General features: G+C 42.2%; 4 protein-coding genes across 7 annotated transcripts; all 4 read right to left on the minus strand.

The window, feature by feature from the left end:
• Positions 1-55: 55 nt before the first annotated feature.
• Positions 56-2886, minus strand: fbxo36b (F-box protein 36b). The gene is made up of 4 exons (XM_030074674.1): positions 2750-2886; positions 2115-2223; positions 1184-1356; positions 56-932 (listed from the first exon to the last, which is right to left on the minus strand). The coding sequence occupies exons 1-4, from the start codon at positions 2843-2845 to the stop codon at positions 378-380; spliced, it is 933 nt and encodes a 310-aa protein (XP_029930534.1). The 5' UTR covers positions 2846-2886; the 3' UTR covers positions 56-377.
• Positions 2887-3046: 160 nt separating this feature from the next.
• Positions 3047-11946, minus strand: agfg1b (ArfGAP with FG repeats 1b). Of its 3 annotated transcripts, none has more exons than XM_030074919.1 (12): positions 11627-11946; positions 10471-10564; positions 10110-10225; positions 7853-7991; positions 7586-7742; positions 7263-7370; positions 6606-6750; positions 6224-6303; positions 6031-6123; positions 5677-5835; positions 5008-5105; positions 3047-4746 (listed from the first exon to the last, which is right to left on the minus strand). In XM_030074919.1, the coding sequence occupies exons 1-12, from the start codon at positions 11791-11793 to the stop codon at positions 4687-4689; spliced, it is 1416 nt and encodes a 471-aa protein (XP_029930779.1). In that variant the 5' UTR covers positions 11794-11946; the 3' UTR covers positions 3047-4686. The 3 variants fall into 3 exon arrangements, with proteins under 3 accessions (XP_029930779.1, XP_029930778.1, XP_029930777.1); XM_030074918.1 differs by having other exon boundaries at positions 7263-7373; XM_030074917.1 differs by having other exon boundaries at positions 7263-7376.
• A 706-nt stretch (positions 11947-12652) lies between these two features.
• On the minus strand, positions 12653-16838 carry LOC115374601 (probable flap endonuclease 1 homolog). Its single transcript, XM_030073581.1, has 11 exons — positions 16682-16838; positions 16379-16454; positions 16123-16225; positions 15933-15987; positions 15755-15816; positions 15009-15145; positions 14705-14765; positions 14047-14178; positions 13783-13928; positions 13526-13670; positions 12653-13249 (listed from the first exon to the last, which is right to left on the minus strand). Exons 1-11 carry the CDS (start codon positions 16761-16763, stop codon positions 13193-13195), a joined length of 1056 nt encoding a protein of 351 aa, XP_029929441.1. The 5' UTR covers positions 16764-16838; the 3' UTR covers positions 12653-13192.
• Positions 16839-17991: 1153 nt separating this feature from the next.
• On the minus strand, positions 17992-25662 carry LOC115374598 (mitochondrial fission factor homolog B-like). Of its 2 annotated transcripts, XM_030073577.1 has the most exons (8): positions 25423-25662; positions 24454-24666; positions 23910-24088; positions 21798-21889; positions 21454-21624; positions 20248-20301; positions 19414-19483; positions 17992-19135 (listed from the first exon to the last, which is right to left on the minus strand). In XM_030073577.1, exons 2-8 carry the CDS (start codon positions 24659-24661, stop codon positions 19004-19006), a joined length of 906 nt encoding a protein of 301 aa, XP_029929437.1. In that variant the 5' UTR covers positions 24662-24666; positions 25423-25662; the 3' UTR covers positions 17992-19003. The 2 variants fall into 2 exon arrangements, with proteins under 2 accessions (XP_029929437.1, XP_029929438.1); XM_030073578.1 differs by lacking the exon at positions 20248-20301 and having other exon boundaries at positions 25423-25659.
• Between the last annotated feature and the right edge of the window lie 811 nt (positions 25663-26473).

Genomic DNA, 26473 nt, shown 5'->3' on the forward strand with positions numbered 1-26473 from the left:
GATGAGATGGGTGAGATCAATAAGGGATCATAGCTTTTACTTCAGTTCACCTGGTTAGATTATTTTATTGAAATTTTCACATAAACACTTTAGTTATAGAATGGACATAGGCAGACAGTCTTTGAACAAAATGCCATTAAAAATTGCTTTGTCAGCACAATGAATAATTAATGCAATCTGCAAAATCATGACTGAGATTTTTTATATGCTATCTCACATCAAGTCATGGCACAATGAAGTCACTCCATTCTTTGTATCATGCTCAAATGCAAAACGCTACAAAATATTGATGAACAGTGACTAAGTAACAGCTATTAGTTGGCAAGGTCAGAAATATAAGTGGCAATCAAAAATATTTAAATCTGACAAAAGCCTCATTACAGTACCTTTGTTAAATCTACATTACAATCTCCTTTGCCATTGGGGCCACCATTACTCACACCCTGAGCTGGTGTTGCTACCACACAGCGCTTTAGGTCTTCACACAGCTGGTCACACACCAGGACACAGTTAACACTTGAAAGAGAGCCAGCCTCCAATTCAGGGTTAGGGACAGGGTCACTATCACAGCAGGGGCTAGTGTTAGTGTCAAGGCCAGAGCTAGTGCCAGCACTTGGATCAAGGATAATGCCAGGGTGAGGTTCAGCCTCAGCACGGTGGATCTCTGTGTCTGTCTCTGGGTTTTCCCCAGGAGACTCTGTGCAGGAGCGCAGGCTTGTTACCTCTGCCTTATTATCTGAGTCACAGATCTTTCTTTCCTGCTGCTGCTCGGTTCTCAGCCTCCGGCGGCTGATCTGCTTCTGTATCTGCAGTTTGCTGGTGAAGAAGATATTCTGCCATCCCACCTCCAGGGCCAGGGCTGACACTTCAGCTGAAACTGTGTCACAGTGTCTCCGCACAGCCTTCTCCCAAAACTCCTCTGACCCACACAGCTGAGGAGCAGAAGCGATACGATAATATAAAAAACAAAGTCACTGTTCATATAACAGCTGCATTTGTTGCTAGAATACAGTTTCTAATTTATTAAAACAAATATTGTCACATCATTTCACCAAAGAACAATATATCCATGTGAAGCCTAAAAACTGTAATAGACCTACTTTGTTTTTTTTTTTTTTTTTTTCACACACAGCAGACAATCTGTATTTGGTAGCACCTCCTGTCACATTTCTCCTGAGTTCACCTGTCTGAACCTGTGCGAGGTTCGTCCGAGCTGTCCAACTTCCTCCAGCTCCAGATACATTAATATGCGGAGCAGCAAGGGCTCAGGCAGGCGCTCCAGGTAATCATAATGGCCTTGACACAAAGCCCGGGTGTACTCCAAGATTCGATGACCAAAAATCATACTGACCTGACCTGAAAAGTTGACAAATGTTTTTAATGTCACACCAACACTGATTTAGTTTAGTCCACAACAGAGCAATTCTATACACAAAATACTATCTGAGGATGTTATACACCGAAGATAACCGATGCACAAGAAAAAAAAAAAAACAATATATCGTCTATAGAAACTAATTGTAGAAAAAATACTCTTATGCAATAGTATGCTCTACATAAGCAGTACATCATATCACTAACAATTGTTTGGGGAGAGCTATTTGTTCAGGAAAAGCTGGCTGTGCATTTGTTCTTTTGTTCTTTTTTTTTTTTAACAATGTCTTGTGACATGCACCTGAGAACTGCTGAGCACAACACCTCTTCTACTGATAGTCACGGTGCGGTTTCACTGGGCCAACTGGGCTTTAGCTGCTCTGCTCAAAGGCACCTCAGCAGAGGTTGTCAGTGGGAGTGTGCAGCCCTGGTTTGAATTCTACCTCCTCTACTCACCATGTGTCATATGTAGTGGCTGTTGAATAAGCCCCTCGCCTACATCCCACTGGGCAGCCACACAAACATGCAACTGACAGATGATAGTGACTGTCAGTTTTTCTGCTGCGCCATCTGTGGAGCCACATATGACGAGAGAGCAGCCGATGGCCCAGGAGGCCTCGCTGATCCGTCTCTCCAGTTGACTCCTGTCATGAGCAGCAGTGCCGCACACCTACACACCTATAGCTCAGCTGCTGTCTGAGTTTGTAACTGTGAGCTGGAGGGCACAATGAATTCCTTACTCTGCAGCTGACTGTCATCCAGGTAGTCCTGGTGTGACTCCCTCTGCTGTCCGGGCCTTGCATTCCTGGCTTCATTTCTCAGAGATATCTTCCACCATCTCAAGATCACCTGGAAGTGACCATAAGAGGGGTGTAACAACTCTGACCAAGTGTGAGGACTGCTTAGCAGATTATTTTTTGGATGATGCTAAGAGGTGCAACTCAACAGGAAGATTGCACTCAGTGTAGAGTCACACAGATATGAACAGAGCCCTAGTTCATAACTAACAGATTTGACATTTCTCTCTCTTTATCAAAAGCAACTTTACAGTCTAATCTGCCCGTTTTACTATTTCTGTTGTTGCTCTATTATTAAAGTTTAATTCTCCAAAGGAACACTCCACTGCTCTACTTTGAAAAGTGCCACGATAATTTTGCTCATTTAAAACTGTATTTTTATTTACTTACGTATTGATCATTAAAACAAATTTGACTACTGCGCAAAATGAGTTAGTTAGCGTAGCAGCTAACCCAGAAAGTTAGCACGGCTAACTCGCAGACCAACTGGCAGCGTCGAGTGAGCTGCTACAAATAAATGTAAACATCGTTAATGTGGCGCAGAAAAGTCACGGGAAAAAAAAAAAAAAAATACTCACATCTGATTTGCTGATCACTAAACAGTAAAAGTCCTTAACAGGTGAAGGAGCTTGTCCACAGATTTCAAACAAAATTTCAGGTAAAAAGGACGCCATGTTGAAAACGTTGTGTATGTTGTCATGGCAACAGCAGCAGCTCAAGGTTTCTTCACAAGAGAAGCTCTTCTCAGGAAATAATAAGGAAAATGGTTTGACTTAAAAGAAATATATAGATATAGATATAGATAGATATCAGTTACAAACTCTTGATTTTAAGAACATTTACCATTTGTCAGTAGATGTACAAATCACTCCAAGTATAGTTAAAAATCTTTAATTTATTTATACATATATTTATATATGTACACACTGACTTACCTATTCTTGAAAAGACAAGTAACACATTGTCAAACTCATTGTTAGTCATTGGTGGCACAAGCTACCCTCATTCTCCAGAGTCACACGCACTGGTCCAATAAAGAGACAAACTGAGCCTGTCCTCCCCCCTCACCTCGATTCAAAGCAAACTGGAGGGAGATGATCACTGTTTGTTTTTGCCTTGTCCTTCTCTCCAAAAAGCTTTTTGATCCAGAGGCAAGAAGAGGAGTACAGAAATCAAAGGATTTAAGGTGAATAAGACACAGTCATTGTTATGAACATAATTCATATTCAAATTTTGTACATTTGTAACTCTAGGCAGGGTCTGGTAAACGTATTATTCGCGGTCTCTGGGACAATGAGTCACCCCAAAACCAAATGAAAAACTCTTTCACCTGTTACTGGGAGGGAACCCAATTTCCCTTAAAGTATCTGGGTTACACCCATAATCCTGAGGCTTTCTTAACAGTCTTACTCCCTTACCTCTCTCTGAAAAATAATGAAATATCTGCACTTCTGCTCCTAATACATTTCCTACCAGCAGCAGAGAGGTCGCAAAGGACGCCAGGAAAGTGTACAGAAGTTTGACCAATGTTTAAGAGACCAGGCAGAATCATAGAAGAAGAAAAAAAAAACTTGTCTTCACTCCTGTGAGCCGGTTCTTTTCATGACTGTATTTGAGCTAAGCAGACGAATGCCTGTCCCATTACGTGCTGGTCTGAAGACGTCCGAGGTCTCTGTTCACCTCTCACTCAGTGAGCTGCCCTGAGTTTCAAACCAACCTTTTGCCCTTACTCTCTTCACACTTTTGCAGATCTAAAAGAATTTGACGGGTACACATTACAGTATAGTTAATAGGTCTAAGTCATTCACTGATGATTTACCCATCTTGCTGAGTCCAGTAGTTTAGAATCTACATTTGCTTTCAAAGATGTAGGGCTTCACAGGTTGTTTTAGGTCATGGGCAACTGCAGACACAGGGATAGCACTCTGAATCTGTTAATCAAACACATTTTTTGCACCTCAGCGCCAGTATAGAAGCAATTATGCAAAGATAAAGAAAAAGAGAAATCCCTTTCACAAAAGAAATACCTGTATCATGGTTGCTAAAATCCACACAGATGATGGACTTGGATGGAAACCCTGTTAATAACCTTAAACTGTATACCCTTATTTAAGCAGATACATTGTAGTGGCTTTTCCACAAGATGTGTGTGTGTATACTCACCCTTGTTATCTCAGTCTTTGTTATATATAACATGTACTTAATCATGATTACAAATGATGATATGCACAAAGAGCTTACAGTCATAAGCATAAACAAAAAATAAAAAGTATATAAGGTATTGTATATAGTCCAAAGGGTATAATTGTTTCTTTTTCCCCAGAACAGTCCCTTAGTCTTTAATATAGTCCTTTGTACTCCTTCATAGGGTTGTAAACTTTTTTCTTAAGAAAAAAAAAATCTTTGTTGAAGAGTCTTTTTTTAAAGAAATGTATTGTCACTAACTGCGTGACGGAATGGGTGCGTTGAATATGTGCTGCATGCTGCCCTCAGGTGGCGAGGACTGGGAGGTGTGCTACAGGAAGGGGTTGGTGGAAGACCCTCCGGCAGGGAAAGACCCGGCTGGAGCTCCCGCCTGAAACAGGAGAGGTAAGGCGTAAAGCGGGTTGGCACAAAGGATGGACAGGCAGGCACAACAGCAACAGTAAAATCACGGTTATTTTAAAACCATCTGATAACTCAGTGTGTATTTTACCTTAGAATAACCAATACTTTGAGTCAAATTAAGCAAAATACACAGCTTTCACTTTGGCTTTCCTCCAACCACAACAGATCATTTGAGCTCTTCTTTGACAGTCTCTTAAAAGTGAGAAAAACCAACAACACACATGCTCACCATAAATGGGTTATTGGACATGCCAGGGCCAGCCATGGGCTGCCCAAAGGGGGTCATGGAGGGCTTGTTCTGACCGTAGACTGGGAACGCAGCAGGGCCTAAGGGAGACAGTCAGAGAGAAGGGGATTCACAACAGGCTGAACCTGCTGTCTCCAGTTGGACAGTGTGTAATGACTCCTTATGACTTACTGCTTGCTTACAAGTATATTACACAACCAAAAACCAGGAAAATACAAACATAAATTCATTTTACAGTGTGTTTTTTGCTTGGTAATCCATACAGAACTAAGACAGTAGAACAGTAAATAACTAAGAGCTAAGACCCAGATATCAGGTTGCATTCAGGCACACAGAACATAATGAATGATTCCAAATTTGTTTGTTGTTTTGCGTCCAAATAACAAAGGCCTGTGGCCCAAATGCAACCTTGAATCCTTGTGCAGTAGCTGACAATTAAAAGTCCCACTTTTTAATTGCTGCAACAAAGACTTAAAGTTCTCAATACAAAGTGCCATCATGTGCATGAAAATCCCCTCTATTTCATGACAAGATGACTGCAGCGGTTGACCCAAATGGTTCAGGTACTTGATCTGTCCTTTACTGACCGTCACTAGCAGGTACTGCACGGGCGGAAGAAGCTAAGGATGAAGGGATGTAGGGGCCACTAACCATTAGGCTGGGGGTGATAGGCCCCAGGTTGAGGGTAGGGGATGGGGGCCTGGCCAGGGAAGGGCTGCTGGAAGTTTCCGCTGAAACTGGTCGGGAGGCAGTAGGAAGATGCATTCCCAAAGCCGGCAGGCATGCTCATAGAGCCAGTACCGAATGAGGCTATGAGACACACATACAACATACACATTGAGTGTGTATAATGCGCACACACACACACATACACGAACAAACAAAAGAGGGGGAATAAGTTTCAGACACAACACAGGACCTGCCTGAGCAAATGACTAGCTTTCTTACTTGCTAATACAAGTGGATGCACAAGGTTTAAACACACACACACACCCACACACACACCTGCAGCTGGAGCTCTACCATTGGTCTGGAAAGGGTTGGTGGCCATCTCCGGGGCAACAGCTGCAGCAACGAAGGGATTTGTGGACGGGACAGCTAGAGACAAAATTGAATGAGTTACAAAAAAGCCTGCAAACTACAAATCCACTTTTTTTTGTTTTGTATGTATTACTATAATAACAATTACAACTGCCACCTCCAAAGCCTGGCTGTATGCTGGGTAAGACAGGTCGAGTCTGGGCAGGTGAAGATCCCAGCACTGCTCCAAACACATTCCTGCAAACAAAATGCCCAGGTTAAATGGTTTAACATTGACAACATAAAGTGTACATGACAAGCCCTAGATGTTACATGGATCTAAAGATTTTGTATGGGATCTAATTTGAAGCATACTGATAATAGGAAATCTGACTATGACCACTACACAGTATTCATAACATCGTGATCATCACAATATAACCCTGAATATTTTCCATGTTTGTGGAGACTTTAAAGATAGGTAAAGAAACCATGAGTAGGAGAATGTTTATTTAGCAATGTTGATACAGTGTGTGTGTGTGTGTCTCTCTCTCTCTCACCCTGGCACACTGCTGCCTGTGGGGGCGGAGGAGCTGAGCTCATTGTCGAGTTTAGCCAGGGCAGCGTAGCGGTCCTCTGAAGAACTCCCCGTCTGGGACTGGGTGGGGACAGCACTGGACATTGATGGGATAGGCACACCACCCCCTAACGACAAAAGGAAAAACATACTAACTCTATAACTGGGAGTGCTACACACATGCACATGCACTCACATGCAAGCAACATAAAAGCAAATAAATAATAGCATGATGCAGTAAACTATGAGTAATTTGTAAAGCCTGTGTCAGGTTTGGGGTTGCTTGCCCACTGGGAGCTTCTCCTCACGGCGCTTCACGTTATTTGAAATGGACAGGATGCAGTGCTGTCTGTTCAAAACAATGGACAGACACCTTGCCTGGCATATTTTTAGAGGTTAAAAATCTTTCAAATTTCAGCAAAAGAGCACCGTGCTTCAAACAGCTTTTCAACAGTTGCTTAGCAACAACAGAAATGACCAGCACTTCCCAAAAGCATCTGTTAAGCCCTACTAGATTAAAAAAAGAAGTTCCCAGTGGACACAGCGGGTAAAACATAAATGGGAGGATACTGGGTGAGGGTAGGGTGAATGTTTATGTGGAGGGAGTAGGCGATGGAGGATGACGGTGAGGAGGGGGTACCTGATGAAAAGGACTTTGAGGGAGGTGACGTGCCGAGATGGGATGGGATTGTGGAGTTGCCAAACGCCTCAAAGTTGGCAAAGTTGGCATTTGAATTACCCTGAGTTGCTGCTGCCATAAACAAGGAAACAATGACAATGAATGTGAAATAAACAAAAAAAAATAAAAGACAGCTGTGCATGGGATGAAGACAGTCTAATGAGTACCAACTATCATTATCTGTCTGTTTAGTCTCTGTAACATCTTAATCAGATATGTATTTATTCATCTTGATGAAAATGAATACAGCTGTTGGTACCTACAGCACAAAGTGAAGCACTCACCTGATTGGCTTTGGAAATGTGCAAAGTTGGCAAAGTTTGCAGAGCTGGCAGCTTGAGTGGGTGGAGCAGCGAAGATGTCTCCTCCCAGGTCTGACAGCAAGTCAAACTTCTTCTCCTGAGCATTGCTATGAGCCTGGGAACGACCCAGCCCTGGAGACTGGGTTGTAGCAAAAAAACAAAAAGTAGTTCAGTCCTAAACTTCCTCCCACCAAACAATGGATAGGTATCTCCTGGGTGAACAGAGCTTGATGTGTGTGTTTGAGTTACCTGGCGAGGTGGGGTCTTGTTGAGCTGCAGAGTCTTGAGGGGTTGGACCTCCGGGGTGCTTCCAGTGCTGCTGGCTGAGGAACCGGACACAGACGCCTGGACGCTCGCTACTGCCCTTGCCTGGTCTGGAGGAACATACCTAGGAATACAGCAAAGCTATTAAAAGGAAGCTGAGTCATGGTCTGTGACCCACTGGGAGCCATTAGGTCCGACACATGTGCACCGTAACTGGAGCCGCGTTGCTGGAAGGTTTCAGCAGACGGCGCTGTGTCTGCTCAGTGCTCTTTGGCTCCAAGGAGGGGAGCCTTGGTGCTCTGACCATCTACTGAGCCTTTCTACAAGTGCAGAGCAGACGACACTGCACTAGTGTTTTACCCCAGTGATATGAGGCAACCTGACACCGTGACTTCTCCTTCATTTTAACCTCCCTGTAATACAGAAGGAAACGCCAACTCACAAATACGCATGAAGAGAGAAGAAGTGCAAGCGGATGTAACTTGTGCAATCAAGTCAATGTTGCACAATTCACATGTATTTCATTTTGATTTCCACTGTACTGCTTCCTGTGACAGTATTTAAGAAATTACATGTGACAAATCCTGATTTATTTTAGTCTTGTGAGCAGGATATGTTGAAGTGGTTCTTTTTTTGTATTTATATTTAGAAAGACCACTGAGAAGACAGAGCACCTAATACCTCAATATGTCATGGTGTTGTATGTGTTGTTAAGCTATGTGATGTGATCTGAAATTCTGAACTTACATGAATTATATTTTGAGTTTTGTGAGTGTACAACAATGATTATGCTATTGTGAATAATAAATACAGTGTTGTGTAAACTAGTGCTCTATGAGATCTGTTTTAATTTTTTCCAGATTCTGTTTTATTTTGTTCTAAATTCCGTTTTTTCCATTTAAATTTTTCTGAATTCTGTTTTCCAATTTACACACTTTTTGTCATCATTAAATGTCTAATCTTGTGGTGGATGAATAAAATGCAAACAGTTCAGTACAAAAACATTCAAATTTTGAATATCAATGAATTTGTCAACATTGTACTTATCAAAGAAGGTCCTTAGTCATAAAACTATCAATGCGGTTGCACTCCTGAGACTTTGATGAAGTGACGATCTCTTCTTGTTAACATAGCGCCTGTGTGTGTGTGTGTGTGCGTGCGTGCGTGTGTGTGTGTGTGTGTGTGTGTGTGTGTGTGTGTGTGGAAGAAAGAGGGGCTGAGCCCTCGGTGAAACACAGACAGCAGTCAGAGGACAGAAGCTGCAGCAGCGTGCCAGTAAATGACACCAAAACACAGTACAGAGTCTCTGCATAGTTTTTTTTTCTGTTCATTCATCTTAGGCACTGTGAAAAAAATGCTTATAATGGAAGGTAAAACACTGATTTTTTTTATAAATTCCATCCACCTTTTGGCAAACTCCACAATATTCTGGTTGACTCCAGTTTCATTATCAAATTCCATGATTCTGTCTGTTTTCTCTGCATCGCAGAAATCACCTAAAAAAGGCTGTATGGCACTTATTTGTAAGACAAATAAAATAAAATAAATCTTTATGGGGTTTACATAAGGATGGTGTTTTTCAATATTTTTCCCAGACAGAGAATATTGACTTGATCTGGATAACCCAGTCAAAGTGTATTTTTATCTCAGCAAATCAGCACCTCTTCCATCAACAGTGTTTAAAAATTGTGCTCTCATCCACCAGCTATAGAAGAAAGGACACGTAGACCTCGACCGACCCAGACAATAGACAACCTGCTATCACACTGCCGCATGTGGTAAACCGCTTCTATAATTGTAAAATGGCATTTGGCAGCATCAAAACTTAAACCCTCAACACTTTCTCCTTTACAGTAAGAAGCCTACATCACCCACTGACCTGCAGCACCTTTTAAAACTTTATCTCAAACAGTCGGTAAAGAGTTCAGTCACATTTCCAAAAAGTACATTTATCATACAAACAATGATTGAGCTGTTAATAATGCAATACAAGAACACAAACATAAATGAAAAGAAGGTGGTTGTGAAGTGCAGAGAAATAACAGCCACTTTGCTCAATTGAAAGCCAGTTAACAAAAATCAATCAATGTCTGAATCAATTATTGTACAAGAGGCTTACTAAGCCACCTTGAATACTTGATCCATTGACTGATCCTTTAAAAAAAAAAAAAAAAAGAATTTTACTCTTGATGAATCTGAAAAAAGAAAAAACAAACATCATTATATTGCATTATGACATTACCATCTTTTCTTCTCGTATTTTTCCTGAAGGAATTCTTTTACTTTCTGAGGTTCTCGGAAATCTGGAACAACTGATGTCCTGTCGTCATAGAGGCCCAACCAGATGTGTTTACAGACCTACAGGGGGGCAGGGGAATGGGGGTGAGAGAAAGTAAAGGGAGCCGGCCAGGGGGAGGGGATGACGAGAAACAGGGAAAATGTGGGGAGAGAGGAATGCCAATAATGTTGACTAAGCACAACCCAGAGAAGTATCTATACACCACAGGAAGAGCGGAAGACGAGTAACCAGGATCTAAACATGTTAAATATGCCAAATGCACCAGTGCTGTGATGTGTCCTTTGTTGCAAAGTGTGTGTAATACCTCATTGCTGTGTTTCTGTAGGAACTCAATTTCCTGCTGTGTGAATGTTGTCATAGAAATGGACTTCACTCTGTGTGGGGGGTTCAGTCCTCGCCTGGGTTAGCCAGAGAACAAGAGAAGCAAGATGAGTCCCGATGCCATTAACATGACACAAAACAACAAAATAACAGAGCCCACAACTACATCTTCACAGACTAGACACAGGCATGAGCACCTCATTTTCTAAACATGGCTTTAGTTGCACTGTAACATGGGCACTTTTATTAACAAGTTATATGCAAGCTTCACTTTACACCAGCCCTAGATTTACTTTTTTTTTCTTTGGAGTGCCACTTGAGAAATGTGCAAACACTGATCACACGTGCCCTCGGGGACTAGAGGATATAAAACAATGCAACGTGTCAAGATCTGGATCAGTGCAGCCACTACAATCAGTGGGGGAATACTGTACACACAAGGCACTGACTGCAGGTACAGACTTGCCATTCCTCCCTCTGCGACAGGTAAACTTGCTGCAATACGTCAGTAAAAGAAATACACATATTTGTCTTTCTGTGCAAGCGGCGCACAACGTAATTTCCAGATCACGGCTTGGATTTGGTAATCATGCGTAGTGTTTTGAGCGGACACCGGCTCGGTGCGACCCACTGCCCCACATCGTGCGGGGAGTGTTTACCAGCTCCACCCTGCTGCCTCTTATCTAGAGGTGTGTTTGCAACATGCGATGCAGGCAGGACGTCCAGCTAAAGTTCAACAAGAGGAGGGTCTCCCGCCTGTGACGTGCTGCTCTAAAACAGGGTGGTCAAATATTTGACTGGTAGGTATCTGAAACTATGCGGTGCTAACCTTGACCTGAGCCACTGAAACAACTCTCAGGCTTGATATGAATGTGACTATGACCTCCATATCATATCACTGGGCGAGCAGAAAATGAGCCAAGGCTGTGGAGGCAGGCAGCCCTGCCCAGCCCGACCCGCCGGCCTCGGGCTAACCGCGGATAGCGTCAACGTTCACGTTACCTGTCCCGACTTAGCTAACGAGCTAACGGGACCGCTAAGTGGACCACAGCGATATGTGCCGAGCGGCGTCGCCTTGTCCTTGCCGAGCCGACAGGCTACGCAGTAAGACGGTGTTAGCAACCTCCCAGTTAACTCACAAGATCCCGGAACAGGTGGTACAGACGAAAGAGCCCACTGTCATGTTGGCATAGGTCGGGCCGCGCTGGTCGCAGTCGAAGCATTTCCTATTCGGGGGCAGGCTAGTCATTTCCCGGAGCATCTTCAGATGAGTCTCCTCCTGCTTTCGCTTCGCGCTCGTCGCCATGGCTGATGAGAGAACAGGCGGGCTCCTGTCGACGGGCACAAGTTTGATCCGGGACTTGGGAGCGGGTGTCTTCAGGGAGACTTGCCGTGACGACGGCGGTGGCCAGACACCTTGCTGAGAGGTCTATCGGGGAGACTGGGCGACTGACAAATTACTTCTTCTACACAGGAAAAACCTGCACCATCCACGTCCAGGGACACGGGCGCCACCTGTCGGGCTGGAGTGGCTCCCGTGTTTGGTTATCATAATAATAATATCCCATAATTAAACATAGGAGAAGACTACATACAAACAAAACACTTATCAGTCTCTGCCACCCAGTACTGGGCATCAGGGACTGCTACAAGGAAATTATGCTTAAATTTATTATGCATTATCAGTATAGATCTATTTTATATACATATATTCTATAAATATTTTGTAGATATATTTAATCATACATAGTCTATACAAAGGTTCAAAGGTGAATGGTATATAGGTATTCTATCGATATATTTTAGTATATTTTATTTTTTATTACTCTTATATGGTATGCAAAGGTTTTTCTTTTCTCTTACATTCTTTGTATTGATCCACTTTATTGATTTTGTTACTCATGTTTAATTTTTCTGATGAAATATATTTCCTCTAGTATTGAGAGGTATGTCTTGTGCTGTCTGCTGTTGTTCCTGTGTGATGTCTGGACAACCTGCTGTAACACAGACATTTCCCAATATGGGATCAATAGACTACATCTATCTATTTATCTATCTAATTTTAGTGTCTACCCAAATGCGTATAAAAATCACACTCAAATCACTATGGTAAACAACTAAATATAGTTAAACATTATTTTATTTTTTAAAAAAGAAAAGTCATCAATCTTGCATAGAAATCAAAATTATGTACTCAATACATATTTGGCGACTCTGTACAAAACAAAAATATTTTACCATCTACAGGACCTTTTAAACATTTTAAAATCTCAAGACATGATCCTCCTTCAGTAGAAAATGTTTTAAAATTCAGGTCTTTGGTCTCTGCCTTGGCAGCGTTGGCACAACAGGTGCCCAGTGAATATCTTGTAATGAGACGCCCCCTGTCTCCCGCTCTGGTTCAGGGGAAGGCCTCGCTGACACTGATAACACTGTTCTCTTTCATAGCTGCTGACTGCTTTCACTGGGCGTCTTGGGGAGCTTCCAGGAAACCAGGCTTTTTTTTCACATGAATTGAAGATTTTGCTCAGTTAATTATATTGTTGTAATTGTAGATTCCTCTGTATAGTCGGTTGTCAGCGAAATCCATTTGGAAATATCCCTCCTCTTGTTATATCTTGCAAACAAACTGACAGCGAGGGATAAAAATGTAACCTTGCAGCAGCTTCACTGGTGGAGGTAACAAATGCCAGGTGGTGGCAGCCTTATTTTGGCTTTGGTCTCTTTCCTTTGCTGCTCCCAGAATCGCCAGCCTCCACCAGCTACAGGAGGAGAGAGAACAGCTATTCAGACAAACACACAAAATACGGAAACTGCAAGCTTCAGCTATGAGTGAGTTTCTTTCCAATTGTTAGTCTAGCAAGTCTTTAACAAGGAAAAAAGTCTGGCTGCTTTGTAAATGACTGTCTGGAGTAGAAAATATGGTTAACCCAAATATTTCACTGTACCTTTTCAGGCCCAAACCAAATTTGGCATCAAATTAAAAATGCCCGCTGAGTGTTGTAAATAATAAATACTAAAGCTGAGGTTCTGTTCACCTGCTGCCTCTTTCTGGTAACTCGAAAGAAGTCTTCCATGCGAGTTTGTCTGCCATGTCCTGCTGCCTTCTCATCCTCCCTGTCTTTCCTCTTCTTTTCCCGCATCTGACGAAACTTCTCCATTCGTGAACGGACCCTGTGCTCCCTGAAAACATCCCATACAGAGACACCCACTGACATCAAAACTGTCTTTGAAACTGACACACAGAAACAATCAAGCTGGACTCCACGAAACACAATACAGCATGTGAACCTACTTGACATGTTTGGCACGGCAGAGGAACTCGACCAAGGCCTCTTCATCCGGCTCGGTCCACACCAGTTCAGGCACTACGGTTTGTGGTGCGTTCAAAAACAACTTCCTTGCATCTTTGTACTTCCAGAAATGAGGTACAGGATGTGTCTGCGGGGGGGGGGGGGGGGGGGGGGGGGGGGGGACATTAGAAACTTAATGCCAATAAACAACATACCTATCAGATTTGAAAAAGAAAGAAGTAAACCATCGGCTATCCATCACATACCCTTCTGTTGACATGCAAAACCACGTTCTCTATAGTCCGGTGCTCCCGGATCAGGCTCAGAGCTCTCTTAGGACCCAAACCTGCTATCTTGTCGCAGAAGTCACAGCCCAGCAAAATACACAGGTCTACAAACTGGTGGGGAGGAGAGGGAAAAGATGCCAATAATGCTCATGTATACACAGCATGTCTGCGTAGTGGTAGTATTATCCCTGCTTTCACCTGCTGTCAGAGTTAGGAGCTGCTGACTAAAAGAAGCAAATGAAAGTCAGAGTTACGAGTCAAATCTTCAGAAAAAGCGAGTTTCTGACATGAGATGACTTTTATCATGTCAACATGGTGGCAGAAAGGACAGTCTCAGTGATTGATGGTAGGCAGTTCTTTATTTTCCTAAACACAAGTCAGAACTGATTTAGGCCATTGACATTTATTTACATCTGTTATTGGTTGCATTATATCAGACGGGCGAATTAAATCCATGTTTCCAACAGCAAAGCCATCAAATGCAACGACCTTGTAATTACAGCTTTACAACTTTAAGTTGAAATGTCTAGCTTCTCACCAGGCACCATATGGGTCGTGCACATCGCAGAAACTTAATGCCCTCAAATCTCAGAGTGGCTTGCTTTATAGAGGATGTGAATAAATATTATGGTCTTACCTCCTCGTGAGAAATTTTGAGAATGCCCAAGAGCTTGGGCAAAGAGTATTCGATGACGTCACTGTGAAGAAGGAGGACATGAACATGAGAGCTGGACACAAACCTGTCGCTCCTTCCTTCACTCAACTCTAAAACATTAGCAGCATTGCTGGAAACACACAAGGCACGTGTTTGTGAGACAAGCCTTCGATGTGCACTTACAGTGCTCTGCAACGTGTTGGGCAAAATACCTCAGCCTAGGTAAGTTTAAAAAGGGTAGTTTGGAGTATTCCTTGAAGCAACACATCAGTGGGACAGGTCGTACCTGTCCTTCTTTGCGTTCAGCTGGCGGATGAGAACATTCCCTCCAAACGGGAGCGTGTCCATGTCCTCTGAGGCCACAGCGTCCACAGTCCCGTCTCTCACCAGCTGGGCACACAGCGCCTCACCCTCCCCTGGAGCCTGGAGAGACGCAGGGGGCGTAAATTGAAGGTTGGAAAAGAGAGAGAATGGAAGAGGAACACTGATATAGCAATAAGCTTCATATAAACCAATCAATCACCTTGTTTACATAGCACTTTTCATACAAACAAATGTAACACACAATAAAACAATATCCCAAAAAATAATAAATGTAGCTTTACTGCTACAGGATGGCTGAATGTTATACAGGGTGTCCACAAAGTCTCTTTACAATTTAAAAAATCTATTACAAAAGCAATTGATGAGATATGTTAATCAGATTTGTTCTATGTACTCAGTGCTTATCAAAGTTTTTAATCACATTGGACATCAACGACCTGAGGCAAAAGATCACTGATGCCATTGCCACCACTGATGAGGCTATGCTACAACAAACATGGCAAGAAATCGAGTACTGTCTTGATGTGCTTCGTGCAACTAATGTTGCCCATATAGAGGTGTGTTAAATGAGGCCAAAAAAAACGTCAATATCTACTCCTCATTTTGTAATAATTTCCACAGATTTGTCTATTCATTTGCTTTTGTAATAAATTTGTTAAATTGTAAAGAGCCATTATGGACACCCTGTATGATATTATAATGTGGCACCTGGATGATGGGCACACCCAGCAGCTTCAGGAGGTGGAGACAGTCTTTGGTCTGGGAGGATGCTGCAGGGAAAAGAGCCAGGAATCACTCCAGGATAACAACAATCAACAGGTCCAAAACATGTCCTGAGACTGACACAAATGCTGAAAACATTTTGCTGCTCATTTCAGAGACTTACCTGTGCCTGAGTGGTTGGGGGAGCGCCATCCAGCTGCTTCGGCTCGTTTCTCAAGCTGCAGGAAAAAAGGAAACACAGAGGTTTCAACATAAACACATGAGGAGGGAGCTCAGGTTTGTGTCCCTCCTTGACGGTCCTGTATCAGGAGGGCCAGGATCAGCCAGAGATCCAGCCTCATGGTGCCACTTACAACAGCTCTCTTCTCCCAGGGGGGCTTCCCATCAAACACAAAGACCGGCTTTATGTCATGTTCCAGGAAGGTGAGGGTGCGGAAGAACACACCTGTCAGGGGGCTGCAACAGGGACACAACACACAGGATCAGCTATTTCAAGACACAAAACCCAGACCTGGCACACAGTACTGGAGGACTGGGGAGTCAGTGTGTGATGCAGAGTGTGAAACAGGAGACGCTGGTGTCCAAAGGCCCGGTCAGGACAGGGCTCACCTCAGGAAGCCGAGTGAAGGCACCGCCGCACGGAACTGGTTCAACACAATGGACGCGTCCAGCGCAATGACTTTCCCTGTGCGGTGTAAACAACAACAATAACAACAACAACAACAAGAACAAAAGTCAGCACCAAACTATGCCATCTTTATTAATGGATGCTACGATCCATTAATGCTAAGTTTACCCGAGGAAAGTTGTGTCATTTAGCTAAAGTGTATCGTTATACGTGCTAGCCACGATTAGCAATCTTCGCATTTCTTAAAAAAAACAAACAATGGAGAAAAACGCCAGGAATGTCACCTGCATAATCGCTGATATCTTTGTGAGAAACGGCACCGGGAGCATCTTCCCGAATCAGATCTGCCAGTTTGGTGATCCCCATTGTAGAGATTTACCGCCCAGCTGTTAGCTTCTTCCAACCAGGTAGTGATGCTTCATGCTACGAGAATGGAACGAAGTTTTTTTTCCCCCTAGGATGGCGAAGGCATGATCCGATTGATTTACATTCATTCTCTACAGCCTGTCCCCTATCTTAGCAATAACCAATTTATGCCAAGATCTAACCGTAGCCTAATCCTAATCCCGATCCCAGCCCTAACTTTAATCAGTAAATCAAAATGACCACTCAAAATGTCAAAAATGACTTCGTCATCCTAGGAGAAAAAAGTGAAGGTGGGGCGAAGGAGCTTACATGGAAATGAGGAATGTTACTTAAAAAAAAAAAAAAAAAAAAAAAAAAAACAGTAGAAACATTTTTTATTTTATCTATATTTTCCGCTTTTATATGAACATCTGCATTCATTGTGCGTTGTTGTGTTCATTCATCTTCTGCTTCTTCTTTTCCCTCTTCCTCTTCTTCTTCTACTGGGTAATTATATTGTGGGTCCTTCGGAGGACCCGGACTTCAAAGGATGCAGACCCTGAATTGGGACACAGCTTTTGATTCCAAAACAAAATGATGCAAAGAGCAGAAAGATATTGCAAACATAAGTATAATACAAAGTGTACATCAAAAAATTACAAAAAAAAATTACAGGGAGTATACATTACAATAAATGTGATTATAATCTTTATAATATATACATCTTTTCTTGGAGTTTTTGATGCTTTTGTTTTTCATATTTTACAGAGTGTTAACCAGTTTAACATCAACACATAACATTCTCAGAAATGGTAATGCATCCCATTAACTGGTTCTAAGCAGTGAAAAATAAGACGCGACAAAAAAAAAAAAAACAGAGGTAACAGGGCACCGAAAAAAAGAAGTGTAGATTTGTTTCTGCTTCATTATTTCAAAAAGAACGTAAATTATCTGTTTCTGCACTAATTCAGGATACATTTGGATGTTATGTTTTAGGAAATGAGAACTTCAGTGTCCTTCAGGAGAACAGCACTGATCCAGAGTTAGTGCCTTTAATTAGTTTTAAAAAATTAAGCTATTTCTTGGAGAAAACTTTCATGGGACAGAATGTTTCCTTTATAATCTATTTCACAGCTCTTTGTCAGGTTGTATCTGGTTTGCCTGGCTTCTCAATGCTTTAAAGGCACCAGCAAACATGTTTTCACACAGATGGAGCAACAGGAGGCAGCATTGCACACAGGAGACAGAGCACTGATAAACATCCACAATTTATTACAGTAAAATATGTACAAATAAATGTATGCATCTGTATATTAAATGTTTTCCTTGAGACTCCAGCTTCACGTGGTGAGTGCAACGCTTAACAAACATAGAGCGACCAATGACCATGAGACCATTTTGTTGATACCTCCATTTCTATTTGTGATAAATAAATCTCCATGATATACACATTAATTGTATTATTCAAAAAAATAATGAGACCAAATATTTCTTATACACAGGCATCTATTACACATGATCATACAAACGGTAGCGCAAAGACTTCTATCACACAGCATGAGGAATAAAAACACTTAAAGTTCATGCCTTTATTCTTATGGGTACTCATTATCAGATCGGTGGAAAAACTTGGTCAAATTCTTGAAGAAAACCAAGCTCAAACTGTACCAAGATACAAATACATTATCAATCAACAAACAGCTCTTACCCTTAGTGCTTCTGAAGCCACTTTTGGGTATAGATTTCACATTATCTCACGAGGCAACTGACTGCCTCAGAGTAGGAAAAATAAAACTTAAGAGTACAGAAATGCTGTACATTAGGATTGAATGGTTTGGGCCACATAAAACTCACAGGGCGTTCGGGAAAATGTTATGGCATCGCTAGATTTAGTCATGTCGTTTTGAAACTTAAAGAACACATGGCAGTTTCTGACAAAACTACTGAACCACAACTTCAAACTAGACAAGACAGGTCTGAGGTTTGGTCCTGTGACGATGATTCCAGCTCCGGGCTGAGTTCCCAAAACATGCGTGGCCTAGGAAAATCCTTGTTCCCCTTTTAAACCTGCCTGTTCCTCTGTTTCTCTGCTCAAACAGTGAAATTTGGTGATTTACAATTTTGTTTGTTTTCATGAAAAAGATGGATGTCAAGCATCAGTGCAAGTAACTTCAATATCGCTGCTGTGCAAAAGATTTATCACGTTACACGAGTAATTGTTTTGGCTACCGGTGTTTTGGGAAACTCAGCCTTGTCTCATCTTAGCGACGAAACCAGATCCAGGTGTTGACGAGCCAGAACGCCACTGTGGCAGAATAGAGGATCACCTCTCGCTTGGAGCGCTCCTTGTTTTCCTCCTCTAGCAGCTGCAGGCGGCGGTTCAGCTTCACAATCTGAATGAAGACATCAGACATACAGGAGTCAGAGCTTCCACACGAAGCAATCAGCTCAACTCAACAAAACAACCTGTAAACAAAGAATCAGTTTCTAGTAAGTCCGCCAGGTCTTGATCGATTCAACTGATCCAAACATGGAATGGTATTACAAAAAGTAGCTTCTCTTCATGACGCCACTGGTACAGAACAGCATAACAGTTCAGTGGAAAAAGCATACTGACTTAATAAAAACATCAGCCAAACATTCAGTTGTTTAGGCTCATGGCAGAAATTACCTGTCGTCGTAGTGAGGAAGCATCAATTAAGCCAGAATCGTCAGGTGTCATGTCTAAGTCCATCTGGGTCCTATGGAGGAAAACACATTTTAATGGATAGTAATGATGACAACTAGAAGCACCGGGGGGGAGGGCCGTATGATTTCTGATGTGCAGGAAACACGAATCACAGAATTTGACAGTGAAAATGTAATCAACTATAAAATGTGGAATATTGCACATTTTGCCAAAATGTGCATGCAATTTACAAAAATCTGATTTTTCCCTACCATTATAAGCATTTTTCCACAGTGACTAAGACACATGAACAGAACAAAACCTTTGCTAAGGGTCTCTACAGTGTTATGGTGTCATTTACAGGTATACTGCTGCACACACACACACACACACAGAAAGGCAGCGCACTAGCGAGACCAGCTTGTCACTTCAACAAACTCTCAGCAGTGCAACCACATTGGCAGTTTTAACTATTAAAACTTATTTAACTATTGAATCACTTTCTTTGATTAAAAAAAAGTGCACTGTTGTGTTACAAATTTATTGATATTCACTAACTTTAAAATATCTTCTAATTTAAATTGCTGAAATTTTATTTATCTACCTCAAGATTTGAAACATTCTGATTACAAAATATACTGAAAATCATAACAAACAGAATTCAGACAAATTTACACGAAAAACATGGAATTTAGGAAAACATAAAAACAGAATCTGGAAAAAAAATTACAAAACATTTCCCAGGACTACTAACTAGGGAAAAATATGGTTGGCCCAACAGCTGCAATGGCCTTTTATAAGGGCTCAAGCATAATGATGGATAAATACAGTGAGTACCTGAATTTAACATCATAACTTTGAAGTGAGTTTGGGATGAGGGGCAAAGCAAACCTAAAAAAAAACCAAAAACAAACAAAAAAACAATTAAAATGCTGTATATGGTGTAAACGTGTAAACATGTGACCTGTGGCTGGCAGCAGCTCAGGATGCTCAACAGGACAATGAACACCTGGCTCATATTAGCAGTCAAACCCTTTGCAACTCAGAGGCGTGGCAGTTCAGGTGTGAAGTGTCCCGACTGCAGTGTCAGTGGGTATGGGGGTGACAGGGCTTTCTTTACAGCCTCCACATGCCTTTCAATCAAACACATGGCAACACATACGCACGCTCTGGTTATGCACATGCAAGGGCAGGTCAAGGATGGCTATGACTCAATGTGCAGATCAAGTGCTTAGTCTGTCTGCTGCCATAGCACACACACACACACACACAGACACAACAGGGCGGTCTGAACAACAAACTCACAAGGCAAGAAAAGAGCACAGGATCATCGTTTCCTTTTTTTTAAGCCACATCAACAGACTGAGAACATTTTAGAGGAATGTATATTGTATATCACGGTATGCTAATGAAGGTCTCCTTGGATCAAAATGATGTGGACAGACACAGAGAGAGACTGTCTGATACAAAAACTGGACCTCATACAACAGATTGCTTTTGAAAACCAGCTCAAACTGTCGTGACTAGCAGGGGTGTCACTTTGCTCTTGGGTACAAAGTCAGCAATACCAATAACTACTGTTTTAGTTTCTGTAGTATTGACACAGTGTGCTGGCTCGCTCTGTAACTCAGTGTTGTCATTCTCATGTAGACTTAGCCTGTGTGTTTACATCCTGAAACACTTGAAGCTGCAGTCATGCTTATAGGACTGTAAATTAACATGAGAGCACATAATCACATCATTCACTTTATTGTTGAAACAGAATATTTAATACAGTTCCCCTAAACTGAAATGATAATTTTGCTGGGCGGCTCTGTTTTCTGCTTGAGGACTACAATCAGATGTTGCTCTTGTAAGTCTGTGTTCTTACTCTAATGTAGAATGTAAGATTGAATACTTGAAACATATAAAAGTTTCTGTTTACTTGTTAATGTTTATACAAAGTTTTTAGATAAAAGAGTGTGTACTGAATGGGATTTCTGTTTTTAGTGCAGGATCCCTAGAAACTTGTGAGAATATCAGGGGCCAGAGGAGGTGCATCACCTGCGGTGGTTTTCGTCCAGGATATCAAGCACCTGCTGGTAGGCCCGGCGTGTAGTCGACTGGATGTAGGACAGGAAGCCTGCGGCTGTGAACAGGTTGATGTTGGCATCTTCAGGGGAGCAGAGGGGAGGACAAATCCGGACTGGGGGGGCAGAGGGGGATGGGGTTACACTGGCAGAGAGGTAAATGGGGAAGAAAAGTAAAGAAAGAAGAACAGATTTTTTTAGGCAATTGAGAGTGAAATGCAGTAAGAGCAAGTGGTGACAAATGAAGAGGAAAGATAGCAGCTGAGAAGCAGTTTTGAGACAGAAAAGCAGGTGCCTCTGCTGTGGATGGCTGCTTACCTTACATCACCTCTGCTGATTTGACCATTGTGGCGGCCAGACATGTTCTCACTGGCACTTCGATCCCTTCGAGACCGAGAATGAAAATGGGCCTAAAAATAATGTGTAGATGTGAAACAATGTCAGACTTGGATATCAAATTATAGTTCTATGCAGTCTAATGCAGTCTTTTTCTTCGCTCTTTTAAAGCAGGCTAGGCAGGATTAGAGACACGCTACGTGACCACTTGACAAATTATAGCCACAGTTTTGCCAGAATCATTGATTTTCAAGCTGGTAGTCCGTCCTAGTTTTGACCAATTACAATAAACTGCACAGGTTATCCAGTTGTATGTGAATCTTAAGTAATTTAATCTCTTGCCTCCTGCTAGATTTAGACCATCACAATTAATTCAAACCTGTTTCCGTTTGACTGAAACTTGGACAAGTTGTTTTTTGATCTTTGTTGATACTTTTACAGTGATAAACATGACAGTGAAGTAAACACATTAAAGAGATTGACACACTTTTTAAATTAAGGGTATGTCTGAATAGCAAGGAGGTCACCCATACGTGAGATGAATGGGCTAAAAGGGATGGCCGGGCCAAAATCACCAACAGTCTGCCAGGATCTCCAATCAGAATGACTGGATAAGTAGGAAAAGCCATAGCATATCTATTGAATATGGGCAATGTGAGCACATACTATTATTTTCCTCAGTCAAATCATGTTTCTGGTCTGTTCACTGTATATATAAGTATAAAAGTATATCCCATAAGATGTAATTTGTGTTTGGTGATGTGAGTGCGTTGTAGGATTTTATGCTGTATTTGTTAGGTCTTGTAAGGTGTGTTCTTGCACATAGTTTGACATTAGGTGTCAGAGTGAATATTATTGAAGATTATTTGTGTATTGCTAATGACACTGGAGATGCACTGAACCACTTTTTGTCAGTACAGAACAGATTCCCATACCTGAATTTGGATATCTGCTGATACAGATACCGGATCGGATTGGTCCCAACTCTAAATGACACTGGAGTTATTTTGGTATGGGGTATGTTTATAGATTTGGGATTTTTGGGGAGTGGGCTAAGAAGAGGACAGTTTGCATTAAGGGGGGAATGAGATCATCTTTGGTTATCATTATCACATGTACTCTTTCTGGATTATTTCATTTGGAGGTTTTGAAAATAACAGTCATCTGGCATGTTGTATTTGTCTTACAGGAAGTTGAAGGACTCATGTTGTGTGAGCTGGGCAATTACAAAAAAACATAAATATAGATGAGATGGTACAAATACAGGAAGTGTAGGGAGAAAATTGAATCTTGGTGGTACTGACCAAGTGTCACTGACCAGCGCACATAATCCTAACATCTCCAGAGGAGCTGCATCAATACGCAGCAGCAGCAGCAGGCTCCCAGGTGTGAATGTGAGTCTGGGTGTAACCCTACCTCCCCTTCTACCTGCTTCCCCAGGGCTTTGCCGTAAATAATTATGTGTTTGTGTTGGACATGCTCAGCTATGGTCAGCAGGTGAGGAGTGACCTCACTCTCCCAGCATCAAGAGGAAAAGGGAGCACACAATTACATACTGATATTTCAGCATTACATCATTGGCCCATGAATAACTTTACTACTGGAGTTTGGGATTAACATCTTTGTTCAAGGTCACATCTCTGCTATTTATGAGAAAACAGCATTAAAAACTTCCCAGTCAAAATTTCATTTCCACCTCAACTTTCCATATTGCTTTGTGTTTTTTTTTTTTTTTTTTTTTTTATCCACATCTGCAAGATTTAAAATACGATGTGACCCGTAAGTGATACACAGTGTATCACAGTGATCACAGTGTAATAATGCTGACAACAATATCATAGTAAATAAGATATCCTGTGCCTGTGATATTGTGGGTTTACTACTAGGTGACCTTCCTCCCATCATTTGCAACACTCACCACAACCAGTACACAATTTTAAAAATGCAGGAAAAAACTCAGCATTTCTGGACATGACACAAATGATACTAAATCTTGGAGTACTAAAGGTCCACAGCTAGTGGGGTTCAGAAGTAATGCCTCATCATAACACAAAAAAATGAGACACTGAATAGAAAGCTTGATTTGTCACTAACCGCCTGGCTTGCGTTGTGCACTGCAGGGGAGGTCTGTTCGGTCTCCAGGGAGTCCAGAGGCTGCTCTGTGAGGGTGATGGTGCGTGGCGGGGCCTTCATGTTCAGCAGGTCCACAGGAGGGGTGGACTGGATCAGGTCCAAGTCTCGGGGGCGAGAGTATCGAGGGTCCTCATTGTCCCCTGAGGAGGACAGAGGGACAGAGAAATAAATCCAGTACAGACATCAGACGGATCATAATGAATTTGGGTAAAAACAAGGAGGACTGTCTGATTTCCAGCTATTAATGAACCTACTGTACAGTTTCACATTGTACTGCATATCCAACAATGCAAGCGTCCCAGTGTTGGTGCAGCTTTAGACAACAGAAGAGTCTGCACACTCCAAGTTGGAAGCAATGTAGTGTGTGGACTCTATTTTCTATTCTGTCCAACTCCTGGATAAAATTAGGATGTGCATGTTCTTATGCACGGTTTCAGACAGTGCTGTTGCCAATAGTTCCAGTATATGTACATCATTCTATCTAAGTCAAGTACACTGTGCTCACCTGCTATAACAATCCTCTCAGGAACCTGCATCAGAGTCGTGTGGGCGGGCAGGGGATTCAGAGCCCCGGTTTGGTTCTCTGGGGCCACCTTGAGGGTCTCGGGGATTCGCATGCGCTGGCTGATGCCCTCTGTATACTCCAGCTCATAATGGATGCGGTTCATCTCAGCCACCTCCGCAGAGGGGGAGGGGAAGGTTGGCCCACTCATCCAGCCTGCGGACACATCAAATGGCATGAAAGGGGAAAAAAAAATACTTCCAAACAGCCACCAGTTAATTAAAAAGGCAGACCTCCAGTGTAGGTTGCAATTTAGGCTGCATGTCACGTTAACACATTAGCATTTGGTGGTATTGTGGTCGTGCCAAGGAGTGTCAGATGTTATGTCATGGCACAGGAGCCCATATCTATGAGTAGTGTGTTTCACCCCACTCTGCTGTGAATGTCAAGGATCCACAATGTGATCCTGACTTGCCGTTTATAGTTTACAGCTGCGTGTTTATGATTAATTTAAAAAGACAAATACACTGAATTAAGCCCTTACTAATAGGCTCAACGGTGAGTCTGCCCAAAACAGGATCTCTGACCCGTCCAACACAGGGCATGTCCGGAACAGGAACCAAATTAAGACCAAGATGTCAAGTGTATTTTGGTTTGGTTGGGTGGTGGAGGGGTGGAGCGGTCAGAGCCAATACATAATTTAGCTTATTCAAAATGGCATTGGCGTTATTTTTGGCCTCTTTGTTTTGCATTTGTTGCAGCATAGCCGTGCTATCTCTGAATGAAAACACATGACATTTGATAATAAATTCATAAATTCATATCCACAGCGGTGCCATGTCGGACGAGCGCCTCAGCGTTGTCTTCGTGACTTCATAACGTTAGCCGCACACGGAGCGCAGGAGATGCACACTGACAGCGGCGGACTGCTCACTAGCAAGAGAGCTACGCCTTCATTTCGGCTCCACTTACCGTTACTGTGTTTGCCCTGCTAGGTTTAAAATGTCATTTGTCGGGAGACTGTTCGTCCTTCAGTGTCAGACACATCAACCAGGGCGGGCGGGCGGTCAGCACGGAGCGAACCGAGGAGACGCGCACACCTCCGGCTGCTAGCTGGTGTGTAGCTACCCGGAGATGCGCACGGTTTTAGTCGTGAGCTGCGCGCTGGGGTGGAGACGTCTGCGAGGGTGAGATAGCGCGGCGATCCCAGCCCAACCCGCGGCAGCACACGTCACCCGGGTTACAAAACGAACGCACCCGATCTTCGCATTCACAACAGTGTGGATTGGCGCTTTCAAGGCACATGACCGTCAGTCAACATGATCATGGCTAATTGTTGCAGAGAAAAATGACAATTTTAAACAATCGTTTTGTCGTTGGGTTTGTGTCAGTTTTATAAAACGTTTTCTGTTGTTTAATGACAACTCACTTGCTTATCATGTTGTGCCCAGCGGCAAACAGGTGAAGTGATGTGTCTGATTCATCATCTGATCTACAGTATTTGCTCATCGAAACCCTATTATATAATCAAAACCTCATAATAAATTGTATTTGTACAGGTGATGTGTGCCGTTTCTGACACTCATCAACATAATAGCCCATAATAGATTTAAAATATAATAATCACTCACTATGTATAGCAATTAGTGGCTCTCAATGCAATTTCATATAATTAATAGAATAAATTATTTAGTGGAAAATAAAATCAATGTACTTTTTTAATCTCTGAAAGGACCTTTGTCTACACAAAGTCATAAATATTTAATATCAGGCTTAAGTGGTGGCTAAACTATTCCTTCAAATTAAAAAGGGGAATTGGGTGAGTTTAGAATAAATTGCATGTCTCTGTATGTAATCTATCACATCAGTTCCAGGATTGTTTCATTAGCAGAAGTGAAGAGTGAAGTGAAATGTTGGCCTTCTTGATTGCATTTGACTCCAAGTGCTTAAAGAGTACAGTCAAGTGAGCAAAGATGAATAATTGATTGACAAGCTTTGTCTATTTTAGTGATGGAGCGTTTTT

The sequence above is a fragment of the Myripristis murdjan genome, chromosome 17 (assembly GCF_902150065.1).
Source record: "Myripristis murdjan chromosome 17, fMyrMur1.1, whole genome shotgun sequence".
Lineage (NCBI taxonomy): Eukaryota > Metazoa > Chordata > Actinopteri > Holocentriformes > Holocentridae > Myripristis > Myripristis murdjan.